General features: G+C 40.5%; 1 protein-coding gene across 2 annotated transcripts; it reads left to right on the top strand.

Annotated features, from left to right (window-relative positions):
• Positions 1-512: 512 nt before the first annotated feature.
• tbx16 (T-box transcription factor 16) lies at positions 513-10,824 on the top strand. Of its 2 annotated transcripts, XM_054773575.1 has the most exons (11): positions 2,123-2,613; positions 2,675-2,807; positions 7,188-7,408; positions 7,472-7,628; positions 7,692-7,794; positions 8,055-8,219; positions 8,301-8,447; positions 8,518-8,588; positions 8,651-8,736; positions 9,857-10,070; positions 10,139-10,824. In XM_054773575.1, exons 3-11 carry the CDS (start codon positions 7,393-7,395, stop codon positions 10,557-10,559), a joined length of 1,380 nt encoding a protein of 459 aa, XP_054629550.1. In that variant the 5' UTR covers positions 2,123-2,613; positions 2,675-2,807; positions 7,188-7,392; the 3' UTR covers positions 10,560-10,824. The 2 variants fall into 2 exon arrangements, with proteins under 2 accessions (XP_054629552.1, XP_054629550.1); XM_054773577.1 differs by lacking the exons at positions 2,123-2,613; positions 2,675-2,807 and adding an exon at positions 513-611.
• The last annotated feature ends 5,193 nt before the right edge of the window (positions 10,825-16,017 follow it).

The raw sequence follows: 16,017 nt of genomic DNA, 5'->3' as shown, positions 1-16,017 counted from the left end.
AAGGGAATACGCTACCTTTGCTCACCTTTAAATCACAATATGTGCAGCGCAGTTCAAACACCATATATGTACTTCCAACTCTAAACAAACTAAATTAACGTCTCTATAGTAGTCCATTCTTCATTGCAACGACACTTACTCGTTGTCACTAGACAGACCGCGAGATGCATTCAGGGACACCCCGAACATCACAATCACGTCCTTATCATGCGTGTATTTTTGGTCTAAATCGGGTCAACAACAAAGTGCCCACGTGTACCTGGTGGCCCCTAAGGACCACATGAGTGGCCCGACAGCCTGTTCTAAAGATAGCTCAAATAGTACCACTTACCTGCGAGCTGCATCGAAGTTTTTTGGTTGCTATTCTTCTTTAAATCACACTTACATGTAAACTGGAAATTACAATATATAAAAACTTAAAAAATGTATACAAGACTGTTTTAGTAGTGCCCATTTTCTTTCGTTCCTTTAAGTTAGCATATGATTAAACATAGCTATCAATTACGACGCAAGACGGGTGTGAATGCACCAGGGGCAGCTGTGGAGCTCTGAGAGTTGTTGCCAACATGGACCTTGTTTTGATGTTCAACTTACAGTGTGCGTCTATAATTGTGAGTAACCTGTGTATTTGTAATTCGTTCAATGCTAGACGCTGTTTGCACCGTGATATTGTATGTCTTGTGTGCCTTAAGCATCCAGCCGCCGAGCTGGTCACGTTCACTAACGGCTGGGCAAAGTTAGCCTCGTCAGCATTGCCACCAATTCATTATATTGTTAGCATGCTATTTCAATGTGTTTAGTGTACTACTCATAGCTGAGATGTTATGATGCTATTGATTTGTGTTTATGTCTAGGGAGGGGGCGGTCGCGGTGTGAAGCTCGCCAATCACAGAGCGTGAAGGGTGAATACATAGTGAAGATTTTCCTTCATCGTGATTACGGACAATGTACTCGTTTCAGGCTCGTACTAGACAAAAATGCATTACAGATACTCGTTGTAGACGAGTCATCAGGCTCACCCCTACTTAATACTCATATTGAACGATAATACTGATAGAACATAAGCTTGCCATCACAACAGAGAAAAACATCAACATGTTGTCAGTAGTACCAGGTAGGGGATTTCCTGTACAGGAAAAGTTCCAGCACCAGTAAGTTCTTTCTGCAAAAGAGATCTTGGAACCCTCTATGGAGTTAAATAAAGGGGAAACTGACCTCGTAGGATTAGCTACACATCCAAGGTCAACACTCACTCACTTTGCTTATCTCTCTCAAACCTTACGCTGTATCAAACCTGTGACAGCTAGGGCCCTCTAACTTGATGGAATTCTCCCTAGAGAGGGAATAAGCCCTGTGCTGGCCCAAACTGGTCCACGCAGGTCAGGATCACTGGGTATCCATTGAACTGCTCAAGATAAGCGCAAGAAGACGCCGACGCTCTCTATAAAAGGCGGCATGCACAGCGGTCGGGGCTCACTTTGCGGAGTGTGAGCCCAGTGCTGGCCGCTTGACGGAAGAGATCCGACATGCAACTTGTGCCCAGCGCTGTCAACTTTATGACTTATTCATCAATAAAAGTTGACAAGGTGAAGGTCATACGTATCAGCATTTGCATTTGAAAATAAGGGACATTTTTTGGAAAATAAGTAGAAAGGAAAATTATGGTTTTTCTACATTTCCCTTATTTTTGCTTATTTTCCTTCATTTTCTGAAAAAAAAATCCTTATTTTCAAACACAAATGATCCTGATTAACATTACAAATAAACTGAAACACAGTCAGAGATGGACTGCTATGATATGCTGGGATGTGTTAAAGTCTTCACTGCCCTGACAGCATCAGTGAAGGAGTCGCTTATGTCTGTAGAAGAAAACAATAAGTATTGAGTGGAAGGGCAGCCAGCAGACCACCCCTCGGACCACTTTGGTGCTCAAAGGACTTGTACACTGGGGTGTGAAGTCTGCGACACGAGGGAAGTCATTAGTCTTCATTAGCATCTTCCAGGAGTTTTTTATGAAGTGCCGTGAAGTTGTCATTTGCCCCTCTGCTGGAGTGAGATGCGAAGTTTGTTTTCTTATGTGGGGGCGGGGGGGAGGGACCAAATGTGAGAATGATGTCTTTGAGAGCTCACAGGACAACAACACACTTTTATAGGATTGAGCTTTTTTTGCATGAGGAGCATTTCGAGCCATGCAGGAAATGAGTACTGACTCATGGTAATGACTTCCTGTTGTTTGCAAAGTACGCTTCATGGTGGAGCTCTTCTCCATCATCATGTGGCATCAAGGCATGAGGCTCCTAATTCCACACACTCCTCAAAGTGGCCATTTCAGCATCAAAAGGGCATGCTGCATGGCTAATGTGAGCGAAAGGTGTGAGATTTCTCGTCAGTCCACTCCGGGGGCTCTTTATTGGGCCTCTAGAAAGCCGTCTGATCCTCGGGCCTGGCTGTATATTGGCAGCTGTTAACAGCACAGAACAGGGGGATCCGTGCAGTCAAAGCAAATGGCCAAAGACTGACACCTGGGAGCTGGAAGGAACATCAGTGGCCAAGGTGGCTGCTGGGCAGACGCGTTGAGGTCGCCTTCTGTATCCGACTGACTGCAAGCAGCAGGTAGCAACAAGACTAACTGTCACCACTTGGGTTCACAACATCACGTGACCCTCCTTTGCAGGGGCCTCTCCAGTCCAAACCGGAGCTGACCCAGTCACTTGTGAGACACTGAGCACCTCCTGTTGGCTCCTCCATATATCCATATATACTGGAAACGCACACTCATCAACATAAGTCATTCTACTGTTAAGAAAGTAAGTCACATGCGATATGAATGCATTGTAAGTAAGCAAGTACTTAAGTAAGACAACTGTAAAGCTGTTCCACCAATTCTTTATCATTTAGCGTAGTATTTCAGGTCTAAGATAAGTATAATAGTATAAGACCAAAGCAGGTGTGAATTGTTAGCCAACGTTTTTTCATCTCATTCACCATAAATCGCTAATAATATATAAAGATGTGATAATACAGGTCAAATGCATAGGATGCATGTGCCACTGTTGAAAAAGCCCACATTTTTCATGTCATTTCCAGATTAAATATCTGAAATCAAAAGTCCAAAAATACTACATTATGACTAACAAGATATTTTTCTGTCTATGTGAGGCCAGTTTGCTTATCTTGAGTAATATGTACTCAAATCTGAAATATATCTATTTACTTACAATAATCAAAAATAGTCCGCTAACAGAACACAAAGTTTGACTTGCCAAAATACTCGAAACAAATAAAATGGTATTTTGGCGAATGTACCCATTCTGTTGGCAGATTATTGATGCTTATTTGACGTCATTCATCTCAGATTTGAGTACTGTACACATTACTTCAATTTGGTCAAACATAGTAAGAAAAGAATAGTTTTTTGAAAGTCATTTCATCTTTCAGTTTTGCTCATCGATTTGCAGTATAACTACAAACTCATGAAAACATGTAATTGTTCATGAGTAACTATGTAAATAATAATAATAATGGACTTTATTTTCTCTGTTTTTGTAACTCATATAGTTTCCATTCAAAATGAATTATGTACACTTGTATGTAATGGAATAAGTAATTTATTTTCATGAATTTGCTGCATTTAAGATATTAAAGTAAGCCAGCACATTCTATTTATGCAGCACCAGTGCTTCCCAGTAAAGTCGTCGCTCGCTATATTGCGGTTCAAACATCACTCCCTCACTCTTTCGTGGTTTTTCAAAAATTAATTAGGAAACGATTGGTTGACTGTGGCCTATTATTGGTCAAAAGAATGCATATTTAAGCAAATGTTATGTAGTCTTGGCCTAAATTAAGCATTTTCAAGCATAAAAATGTTCTGTATGAACTAGAATACAAATAGAGTTTCCGGCAATACAAGATGTTCAGGAACTGTAGACTACACTGGCCACTAGGTGTCACTAGTAACACGCACCAGACTTGGTTGCCAACGACAGGCTTCTATTATTTTTATAATTATTTCTCTCACAACAAGTAAAACATAATAATAACATAATATACATAAAATAATCATCATCATCATAATAATATGAGCTGCACTCTAGCTAAAACTCAACTCTGAATCCCCCACGTCACTTCCTGTCCACACGCTCAGAAGTCATTTATTGAAAAACACACAAGCACAAGTCTTCTTTATGTCTCAAATGGTTTATTTTCTCTGATTATATCTAATATATTGGGTAATATGAGTGTAAAAGTGACTATAGGGGTTTTATTTCATGTCTACACGGCTCCAATAATGGCAAAAATCATATTTACAAAATCATAAACAGGTTTTCTATGCTCTAATTATGAAGTTTATTAATATTGACTCTCACGTTATTAATATTGACTCCGGAAATTCAATTATCGCGGTCGGGTCTGGAACAAATGAACTGCAATTAAGGAGGGACTGTATGTGTATAGAATTATGGGAAGTAAATTAGGGAAGTACGAGATAAAACAACAAAGACGCATAATAAAACATACTAAACAATAAAGTACAGGGATTTTTAATTAATTATGCAAATTTCCTATAAATAAGGTACAAAAAATGCCTTTTTTAAATGTTAATGTTAACAGGTAGTCTGGCTTGTACTTCCTCTAAGCTTTGGGTAATTAAAATAAGGGAACGTTTCCCTCATTTTTTTTTTATGTAAATTAAAACACAGGAAATTCGCGTGAAACTATTTAAAGGGAAACAATGGCAAAATACGGGAGTTTCCCTGGGACACTGGGAGGGTTGCCAGGTATGATCCAATGTGATGACTATGGGCCGTTGGGTGGGTGTGAGAGATAGTTACTAAATGAAGATTATTAGCTCTTAAGCAGTGTAAAGAGGCACATTGGTGAATTAAGAGACAAGTTTCCAAACACTAAGATAAACCTATGACCTCTGAGGGTGAGTTGGTGCAAGGGGACACCCATGCAGCCTTGTGCTAAAGTGCTAAATGCTAAGTGAGGAGAAGCACACTCAACCTGTGATGAATAACTCCTTGACAACATAAGGAGGGGAAAAACACATCACACGTCTTCAAGGCCAATGTTGTAAAATCATCTCTGCATCTTTAAGTGCATCATTCCACGCTGAGTGTCGCTTTCCCTTTCATTCCCCATCGACCCGCTGCAGGAGTGTGAAACCAGGCCGCCAATATTTTCACAGGGGATCTTTATGCACCCTAAAGCGCACAGACTGTCCTCTAAAGCGTACCCGTTGCATTTCAAGTGGGTGTTCTCCATACAGTTGTGCAAAGGTGTGACGGAAGGCTCTGTATGCAGCACGGGAAGAGGAAGTGCAAAAAAAAAGCTTGACTTCAATTCAAATTTAGTCAATAGGAAGACACTATGCTAATATCTGTAGCCTTTCTTTGTTTGGCCTCTTTTAACATGCTATGGCACAAGTGGAGACGGGACCCATGCATGTATGACACCCATGGTTGTTCATTGTCCGTCCCTCCTGGTCCATTCAGGGCTGACTTGGGCTTGTGGTGCTAACTGGCCGTTAATTGCCAGCCTACACACAGGCTTTCTCCACATGCAGAAAGTAGCTCCTTGCAGGGAAACTAGCCTAATGAGATTATCTGTCAGAGCGTGGGTCTGTCTAGACAGCCCAATACACAAGCACACACCCACTGGTGGCGTCAGAGGACGCCCTCAGGTAAAACGTACCTGTGGAAAAGTGCATGGTATCATCACACCATTATGGATTTATACACACTTTCCCTCCCAGTGTGTTATTTCTCATATGGAAAGGTGATCATGTGTTTCAAAGCAGTTCTTCTTTGTTTTGGAATGGAGTCATTTCAATCAGGGGTGTCCATAGTGAGACCCAGGGGCACTTTTAGGCAGACATCTTATTTTTTTATTGGCATATTCTGACAATAAAATTCACTATTAACGAGATATATTGTTAGACGTTACACTAATTTGCTTTGTCACTTATAACACAAAGCTCAGATGAGGTAGCTCTTTAATATGTAAAATGTATCATAGTGCATCCCTGCATCCTTCAATTATCTGTATGGGACCCTCTTTGGAAAGAGTTTGGACACCCAGATCTAAATAATGTGTAGATTGGGCCATTTTATTTGGTATACTGCAGCTTGGGTTTTTTTTTTACTTAATTCCATGCTAAGTCCAACGCAATGTATGTTCAAGTATGCTATGTAGTTAAATAAATGTATATATAACTTAGCTTTGTATTACGGGTAACAATGCACATTGTGTGTAATTGGTCTTATTTTTAGTTTTGTGCTCCGAACAGTGGGGTCCAAAGTGTAGCCTGCGGGCCACTTGCGGCTCGTGGCACGTTGTAGAAATAAAAGTGAACCGGAAAAACCCAGCTAAAACGGGAAAAATAGAACAAAAGGGCACACTTTAAAAAGAAAAAGCGGACAAGTTGATGCTAATAATAATCATTAAACATTAAAAATATATATTTAAATATATGTGATATAAACATTTAAAAAATAAAAATATATTTTTTCAGTAGCAAAACTATATTAAAATTATATTACTATTAAAGTGGTCCTCCACATCCTTTGATAGTGAGCCAATATAATATAATATAATATAATATAATATAATATAATATAATATAATATAATATAATATAATGTAATTTTATGTAATAGAATGTAAAGTAATGTTATGTTATGTTATGTTATTTTATGTAATGTAATGTAATGTAATATAATATAATACAATATAATATAATAATAAGTATATTATATATTTTATTTACATATATATCATATATTTGTATTTAAAAAGATAACCATGAAATCTAAATATATTTATTTAATATACAACTATATAAAAATATTAATATCCTTTGATTGTGGGCCAATAAAAAATGAGCTGTGGGGTGCACTTTGGACACACACCCGTCCTCGTCAGTAGATCATTTGTACCCTCTTTTGCAAGATAAAGTGAACTGTGCATTTAGAAACGTTGCACAAACACACTAAATGGCCATTTTTGTGCGCGGTCGTGTGCACGTGAGTGTGTGAACGATCTTTACACAGCCTCAGACGTGCATATTTGTTTAAAAGTCTCTTAGCAGTTAATAAAGATGCATTTCCTCGGCCCCTCTTCCTGTGGGGACGGTATCAAGGCTCTGTTAAGTTTCTTTGATTTCTGACACCCTCCAATCACAGCGGGGCCCTCACTCATCAATGTGCCGCTTCAAAGCCTGGGAATGGCCGTCTTGACCCCACCCACTGCAGGAGCCCCCTTAAAAGTCATGGTCGTCCCAAAGCCAGGGACTGAAGGACGTTCACTTGGATTCTTTACACAAGAAGAAGACTGGATATCACCACCTGGATTCCTTATTGGATTTTTATATGCTTTTGAATCTTAAGCATGCAGTCCATCAGAGGTGAGTGTTATTATGATCCGTTTCATTTCTAAGACACTTGAACTTAGTCGGATGCATCTTTAGACTTAAAGACCAACTTCAGTGGCCCTCCGTCCTCCACCATGGCTCCTGGTGGTGATGCTTACCTCCAGGGTAACATCCGCATGACTTTGGAGGACCCCAACCTGTGGAGGACTTTTCACGAAATCGGAACAGAGATGATCATCACCAAACCTGGCAGGTGAGAAAAAAGAAAAAAGGAAAAAAAAATTCTTGCATGCTGACTTGCTGGCTGTTTTTCCAGGAGGATGTTTCCGCACTGCAAAGTGAATCTCTCTGGTCTAATCCCATGTGCCAAGTACATTTTACTGGTGGACATGGTTCCAGAGGACGGCTTTAGATATAAGGTTAGTAAAGGTCGTTATTTGTGTTGCCCCCCAGACAAGTTTGTCACCTCCTCCTCTGCTAATATTGAACATCAAAGGCTGCTATCTCTTCCTGTTTTTCTATCCCCTGCTGGGAGACCACTGTACTACCCCCCATCTCAGTGGGTGGTCCAGCCGGCCATCACTCTCGCCTCTATCGTCCTCCTCGCACTGTGGGAGGATCAACTTCTCCCTCTGTATGACAGATTAGCCTTTAATGACGTTCTGTCTCCTTCCTACAGTGGAATAAAGAGAAATGGGAGGTGGCGGGAAAAGCGGAGCCTCAGCCTCCCTGCAGGACTTACCTGCATCCTGACTCTCCTGCTCCGGGGAGCCACTGGATGAAGCAGTCCATCTCGTTCCTCAAGCTCAAGCTCACCAACAATACGCTCGACCAGCACGGCCATGTAAGCCAGAAAAATTCGATTGGCTTGAGCCAAATTTGGTGATAAAATACACGATTTAACCTCATCTTGTTCCATCTGCAGATTATTTTGCACTCAATGCATCGCTACCACCCTCGCTTCCACATTGTTCAGGCCGATGACCTGTTCAGCGTCCGCTGGGGCGTTTTCCAGACCTTCACCTTCCCGGAGACATCCTTCACAGCCGTCACCGCCTACCAGAACACAAAGGTCCGTATCTGTGTCCAGCAAATATACACACATCGGACTGATGTCGCAACTGACTTGTGTTCACCCACAGATCACCAAACTGAAGATCGATCACAACCCGTTCGCCAAAGGTTTCCGTGATGAAGGCACAACGAAGAAAAGGTAGAGAATGAAAGAATGAAGATGTTGAGCGTGGTTTTAATCACCTCAGTGATCCTCTGTAGGCGTGCAAGCAAGAACCCGGGTGGTCTGGAGAAGCAAGCCAAGATCTCAGAAATGACCAGAGACTCTGAGGAGGACAGTCCACCAGGTATTAGATCATCATACCCTGTCAACCCTCCCGTTTTTCCTGGGAAACGCTCGTATTTTGCTCTTCTTTCCCAGCACCCTCCCGTTTTAATCCATCCATCCATTTTCTATGCCGCTTGTCCTGACTAGGGTTGCGGGGCTATGCTGGAGCCTATCCCGGCTGACTTTGGGCGAGAGGCGGGGTACATCCTGGGCTGGTCGCCAGCCAATCGCAGCCCGGTTTAATAGTTTTCCATATTTTAACTTTCACAAAAAAAATGAATTTTGATTTTTTTGGGGGGGCAGTCCAGACAGAAGTCCAACTGTAAATCTGGAAAGCAGGGGTGTCCACAATTGGCCTGGGGGCCATTTGTGACCTGCAGCTTGTTTTTTATTGGCACATGGCACATTGTAGGAATAAAACTGAACAAAAATCCAGGGTGTACCCCGCCTGTCGCCCAAAGTCAGCTGGGATAGGCTCCAAAATGCCCCCGCGACCCTAATATACTTATATACTATACTATACTATACTATACCTTATGTACTATACTTTTAACAGTTTTCCGTATTTTTAATTTCATTGAAACAAAAAATCCTCTTCTCGGACGTCCTTCAGGTCCGCTCAGCAACGCTTGGCCAACATTGACCTATCACATCCTGTAGCCGGTAAAGCCAGATTTTCGAAATAAAAGCATGCCAGTAAAATGCAAAATAACCCAGCTGCACCCAGCTGGTGGGTGTGCTGGCCAAAAGACCAGAATTTGCCTTCTTTTTATGTTGATAGGTATGTGGATAATCTCTTCAGATGCTTGAGTTGTCCTTCAAGAATAAATCTGTTTGTTATTTGGGGATGGGGATTTCCTAAAATAGTGGCCTGTGCTCTAAAACAGGGGTGTCCAAACTGCAGTCCAGTGGCCATATTTGGTACACAGTTTGTTTTTATTGTCCCTCAGCAATTTCAAAATAAAAAAATGTGTTATTAATGAGACATTTTATTATTATTATTTATTTATTATTAGTCTATAATTGCCACTATAAATTCCACCAGATGTCTAATGGAGAAGTCATTTTTAATTGGCTCTCACAAATTAGGAGTATACATTTTGATGCTTGAACTCATCTGAGAGCTTTTGTCCATGCAGAATTCTGCCGCTCCTCTTTTGAGGGTTACGAGGGAGATGAAGGAGAGCTGCAAAAGAGGAAGGAGGAGGATGAGATCAAGGAGGAGCGCTACTCCCCCTGGTCTGCAGAGCGGGAGCACGGCATGAGGAACGGATCGCCTCCTACTGCTGATTCTCAGGACCTTTACAGCACAGAGCAGCTGGTTCCTGCTCCAGCATCCTACCAGCCTTACAGGTGACAAAAGTAACCAACGCAGCATCTTCTCATTGTCACCCCCACACTGACCCTCGTCTTCTCCTCAGGTTCCATGAGTATGGAAAGTCCCCCTCCCCGTCCTCCAGTGTTGGCAGCAGTACCAGTGGATCAGGGCGCAGCAATTTTGAGTCCAGGGTCCCCGATGTTGCCACCGTCCCCGAACATGACTCGTCAAAGCCCCGCACTCATGAGGTCACCCCCTCCCCCTGCATCCCCCAGGACTACCCCGGGGTGCTCAACATGAGCATGGCCCAAGCTGGCAAGCCTGGCGTGATTGGCCACCACATCTACAACCACTACAGCGCCGAGCAGCCCCTGGCTCAGTGGAGCAGTTCTGGTCCTGCCCAGTACCCGCCTCCTCACCACCTGACCGCCGACTACACCACGCAGGCAGTGCACCACGGCTATCACCATGGCAACGTGGCCGAGTGGAGCCAGTACCCGCTGTTCTCGTATTCTTGCTGGTGAGGGCATCCGAGTGACGTCCTCCATGCCGCTGCTCCTTCACGTTACCACAGTGTTGCGCTTGAAGCCACCAGACACGCGGCGTGCACCTTTCGAGACCCGCCATGAGAACACCACACCTGCTGATAGACTCGCTATGACGACTAAAGTGTGCAATGCCATACTGCGGAAGTGTTTTATTGTTGAGTTGTCTATTTATTTTGTATTTCATTCCATTCTCAAGTGAATATATTATTTTTGTAAAAAAAAACAAAACATAAAACATAAGTGTGCAATTTATTTCTGTCTCCCAGTTGTGATGTGATCTGAAAATAAAAATGAAAACTTGTTGTTACCTGGTGCCTCTTCAATTAAAAAAAATACATATACAGGTATATATATGTATACAGTATGAGTATTTATTTATATATTACAAAAACAGCAAAAGAGGGCAAAAAGGCAGAAAAAGGTGAAATAAAGATACCAATAGCACTAATAATAATTTTGTCACCTTTTGTCTTCAAATATATAAAATAGATTTTTGGGGAGCTTTTTTTTCCCCCACACAATTCATTAAAAAAAAACATTAGAGCCCGCTGCTCGTTTTTTATTGGTCCGTGGCTCATTGTAGAACTAAAATGAAACAAAAAATAATTGAAAAAACCCCACCAAAAATACATAAAAATATCCAAATGGAAATGTAACTAAATGCTAATAATAATAGGCTTTGGCACCTATAACACAAAGCTGAGATGCAGGTTGTTATTTCAATTTAAATATACAAGTGCATCTCAATTCATTAGAATCTCTTTGGAGAAGTTCATTTATTTCAGTAGTATAGTCTGTAAATTTACTCCACACAGAGTACTTATACAGTATTTCAACAAGGTATATTTTTATTTATTAATCATTTTGATTTTATAAAAAACACAAATGTAGTACTTCCTAAAATGTGAAAAATGGTCAAAAAATTGAATTTTGTAAGCTACTGCTTCACGCTCTAATCTAAAAACCTTCCTGAGCATTGAATTGCTCTCTTAGTCTGAACTGATCTCCTGAAATGAAATATTTAAATTGAATGAGCTTCACCTGTAGATAACGTATTGCCTACATAGGTTGCTTTTAGCCTGTTACAATATGAAAAATATCAAAATGGCCACCAAATTCTTTCATTTGTCAGTATGCAGCTCTCAGTGGTAAAGGTTCGGACAGCTTGCGATGGATGAGATGGATGATGTCTCCAGTGAGGGTCAGCATCTTTGCTGGGAAACGTCTGCATGTTGCCTGCTAGACGAGGATTACTCAGCGCATCCTTCAGTGGTGTTTATTTGTGTTACTCCATTGTTGCTCTAATGAGGACCACTCTGTAGTTTGGACGGGCCCAGCATGCATTAAAGACACTGTGTAACTGTAGCTCACCTGCTGAGGTTGAGCCACTAGCATCATAAAGCAAAGCACGACTCTCCTTCTTCAGGTCAATGACTGTAAAAGGCGTGACAATGGGGGGTGGTCGGAGCCTTTTCACAACTTGAAAACACAGGCTGAGCACTTTGCCTCCACTCTGGATGGATATGAGCTACTAATGACTGTTGTAAAGGAGGAGGTGGGTACAGGGGCAACCACCAGAAGCAAATCGGGCGTGCAAGTCGTTACCTTGGGGACTGCTGGAACCACAACGTCCTGCCTCTTTCTTAGACTTCTCCTGCTGTGCAATGCAATCCATGTGTTCCATCATTGCAGTTCATGACAAAAGAAAAGGGTACATGATTTAAAGGTCAACTCCAACTCTTGCACATTCCTAAAAATCCTCATCGTGGTACTATGCTCTCACTGGGAATGTGGAAAATGAACATTTGCTTAAGAAAGCATACCTGTAGCATTTGTATTTGAAAATGGGAAATAAGGGGAAATTTCCATACCCCCTGACTGGAAAGACTGCCCACTGCCAATGCGCTACACCATTGTCCTTGCATACTGTACAGTATATGGTGTAGCGTCATTGTCACCTAAAGCACTGGAGAGAATTATTTGGTTTTTTTTTTTAAATGAAAGTTAATATACAGGAACCCTCTATGTATATTTTCACAAATATGAAGCATTTTATGTTGTGTTGTTCATATTGTAAGTATATGTTGTTATATTACAGCATTTACAAACTTGGGGGCTAAGTCATTGCACACAGGAGGAATTTGGGGGCAAAAAATTCAAAGGATTTGAACGAGAGACACTAGCACTTTTTGCTTTTTGCTAGTTATTTTGCAGTATTGGTTTTATTGTATTGTATGTAGTGCAAGAGAATAAGGGAATACAGTAATTGTATTATTTTATTGATACTGTTTTGATACTGATATTGTTTGTCTGTTGTATACTGTCGTATTTATATATTTGTTATATTATATTAATTTATATTTATATATTGTTCACAAATACATTTATTGATAAAGTAATTTTTTTGCTTTGCCGAAAATATTTGTCCTGTGTTTTATTCTGATCATATGATCAACAAATGAGGCAAACTCATTCAATGATGCTGAAATATTTTGAAGTAAAACGTATCATTACCAGTGGTACTGGCCCTGTATTTACTTGGTATCTGACCATCCCAAACTTTGCAGTATTGCCAACCCCTAGTGCGCACCAGCTCAAAATGAAGTTTGGGAAATCGAGGTAAAATAAGTGCTTTGGTGCCTTGGTTAGTGTCATTAATCCTTTCCAGAACGTCCATCTCAAACCAGAACGGCCTCTCACCAAAGCAAATTTTCCCATAGAAGATAATGTAAGTCCAATTAATCCGTTCCAGACACCCAAAATGTTTTATCACAAAACACATTTTATAGACAATAATGGTAGTTTTACATGCAGAAAATGGTGCAAAAATAATTACAAACGACAAATGAATGGACAACTTAACATTTAAAATCTCATGGGGCAGTATATGGCCCTGTATATACAGTATATATATATATATATATACATATATATATATATATTACTGCCCCATGAGATTTTAAATGTTAAGTTGTCCATTCATTTGTCGTTTGTAATTATTTTTGCATCATTTTCTGCATGTAAAACTAAACTAAAACTAAAACTAAAACTAATAAAGTAATATATATATATATATATATATATATATATATATATATATACAGGGCCATATACTGCCCCATGAGATTTTAAATGTTAAGTTGTCCATTCATTTGTCGTTTGTAATTATTTTTGCATCATTTTCTGCATGTAAAACTACCATTATTGTCTATAAAATGTGTTTTGTGATAAAACATTTTGGGTGTCTGGAACGGATTAATTGGACTTACATTATCTTCTATGGGAAAATTTGCTTTGGTGAGAGACCGTTCTGGTTTGAGATGGACTTTGGACTTTGGATGGACAAACTGGATTTTAAACTGAACATTTAAAATCTCATGGGGCAGTAATATATATAATATAATATTATATATATATATAGTGTTATTAGTATCAGTATATCAACTTATCAACTTTTTGTCATTAGTCATTAGTCAATGACAACACAACTAAACACAAAATGTTGTTTTCAAATGAAACTTTTTATTAATAAGGGAGGGAAAAAAATCCAAACCTACATGGCCCTGTGTGAAAAATTGATTTCCCCCTAAACCACCATATTTTACTGTTGGTATGATGTTCTTTTTCTGAAATGCGGCGTTACTTTTGCAGATGTAATGGGACACACACTCCAAAAAGTTCAACTGTCTCGTCAGACCAGAGTATTTTCCCAAAAGTCTTGGGGATCATCAAAATGTTTTCTGGCAAAATTGAGACCAGCCTTAATGTTCTTTCTGTTCAGCAGTGGTTTTCGTCTTGGAACTCTGCCATGCAGGCCGTTTTTGCCCAGTGTCAAGTGAGGGTTGAACTTTTTGGAAGATGTGTGTAACGCCGCATTTCAGAAAAGGAACGTCATACCAACAGTAAAATATGGTGGTGGTAGTGTGATGGTCTGGGGTGGTTTTGCTGCTTCAGGACCTGGAAGACTTGCTGTGATAAATGGAACCATGAATTCTGCTGTCTACCAAAAATCCTGAAGGAGAATGTCCACCCATCTGTTTGTGACCTCAAGCTGAAACCAACTTGGGTTCTGCAGCTGGTCAATGATCCAAAACACAAAAGCAAGTCCACCTCTGATTGGCTGTAGAAAAACAAAATGAAGACTTTGGCGTGATCTTGTCAAAAGTCCTGACCCGAATCCTATTGAGATGCTGTGGCATGACCTTAAAAAGGTGCTTCATGCTGGAAAATCCTCCAATGTGGCTGAATTACAACAATTCTGCAAAGATGAGTTGGCCAAACTTCCTCCACAGCGCTGTAAGAGAGCAAGTTATCGCAAATGCTTGATTGCAGTCGTTGCTGCTAAGGGTGGCCCTACCAGTGATTAGGTTTCGGGGGCAATCGCTTTTTCACACAGGGCCACGTATGTTTGGATTTTTTTTCTTCCTTAATAAAAAAAGTTTCATTTAAAAACTGCATTTTGTGTTCAGTTGTGTTGTCATTGACTAATATTTAAAATTGTTTAATATATATACTAAACCCAGTAAAGGATGTAATGCTGGACGCAAGCATGCATGTTAAAAACTTGACACCTTTTAATGCTACATCTTGTTTGTTTAGCAGCCTAATGTGTTGCTTGCAGTGAAGCAAAACATGTCCAAGAGTGAAAGAAAACAAACAAGCTTTGGATGGCTTCCTCTCCTATGCAATAAAAGACACAAAACTAAAAAAGCAAATACTTTTTCCACAACTCCACGGGGTTTAATCTATGCAGCTTCACTCTAAATGGTCATTTGGGACTTTTAATTGCTGTGGAAATGGTCAAAGAGCTTCACATCGACCTGCACTAAGACATTCGTAAAGTCCACTGGCCTGGTTAAGTGCGAGGCGTGTGTAGTAAGTATTCCCTTGCTGGTACTACAGTGAAAAGAAAAGATTGACGTATAGTGGATTGTTAATCGTCAATGCTGGTGTCGCCAGACAAGTGGCACAATCGTGTTAAAGCAAGTGAAGGGGGTAGGGGGGGCTCACTCAGGCCTTTTGGGTGGGGTGGGGTGACAAATGCAGAGGAAATACCCAGGAGAGGAACCCTTCATAAACTTGATGGAGTGTAGGAGCAAATGGAGAGGAACTAGAAGAGACTGCTTGTCAGGAATGAAGACAGTAAGTACTACTACTAGTACTACTAGCATGTGCATGCCCTCTCAGGCCCACCTTGTACCAGAACATTTCGGGGAAGTGATCTGTGACCTTGCTCAAGCGCAACTCATTCACATCAGTCCAAATATCGATACCAACTTTATTATTGGTATCAGATCAATGATGTCATGAGATTGATGAGATCTTCTATTGTCATTTTCAAATAACGTTGTTCATATTGGTATATTGTTTACAAACTCAGGGTATACAGTAAGTTTGTGGAAACAGGACGACACTCACAGCCCCACATATTTGC

Source organism: Dunckerocampus dactyliophorus, chromosome 4 (assembly GCF_027744805.1).
Source record: "Dunckerocampus dactyliophorus isolate RoL2022-P2 chromosome 4, RoL_Ddac_1.1, whole genome shotgun sequence".
Taxonomy (NCBI): Eukaryota; Metazoa; Chordata; class Actinopteri; order Syngnathiformes; family Syngnathidae; genus Dunckerocampus; species Dunckerocampus dactyliophorus.
Note: the sequence above shows the minus strand (reverse complement) of the source record. Positions and strands in the feature narration are given on the sequence as shown.

What these genes read in the sequence shown, in the direction of transcription:
- tbx16 (XM_054773577.1), top strand. An exon ending in ATCATCACCAAACCTGGCAG is followed by an intron (nt 7,629 to 7,691) that starts GTGAGAAAAAAG and finishes CTGTTTTTCCAG; the next exon opens with GAGGATGTTTCCGCACTGCA. An exon ending in AGGACGGCTTTAGATATAAG is followed by an intron (nt 7,795 to 8,054) that starts GTTAGTAAAGGT and finishes TCCTTCCTACAG; the next exon opens with TGGAATAAAGAGAAATGGGA.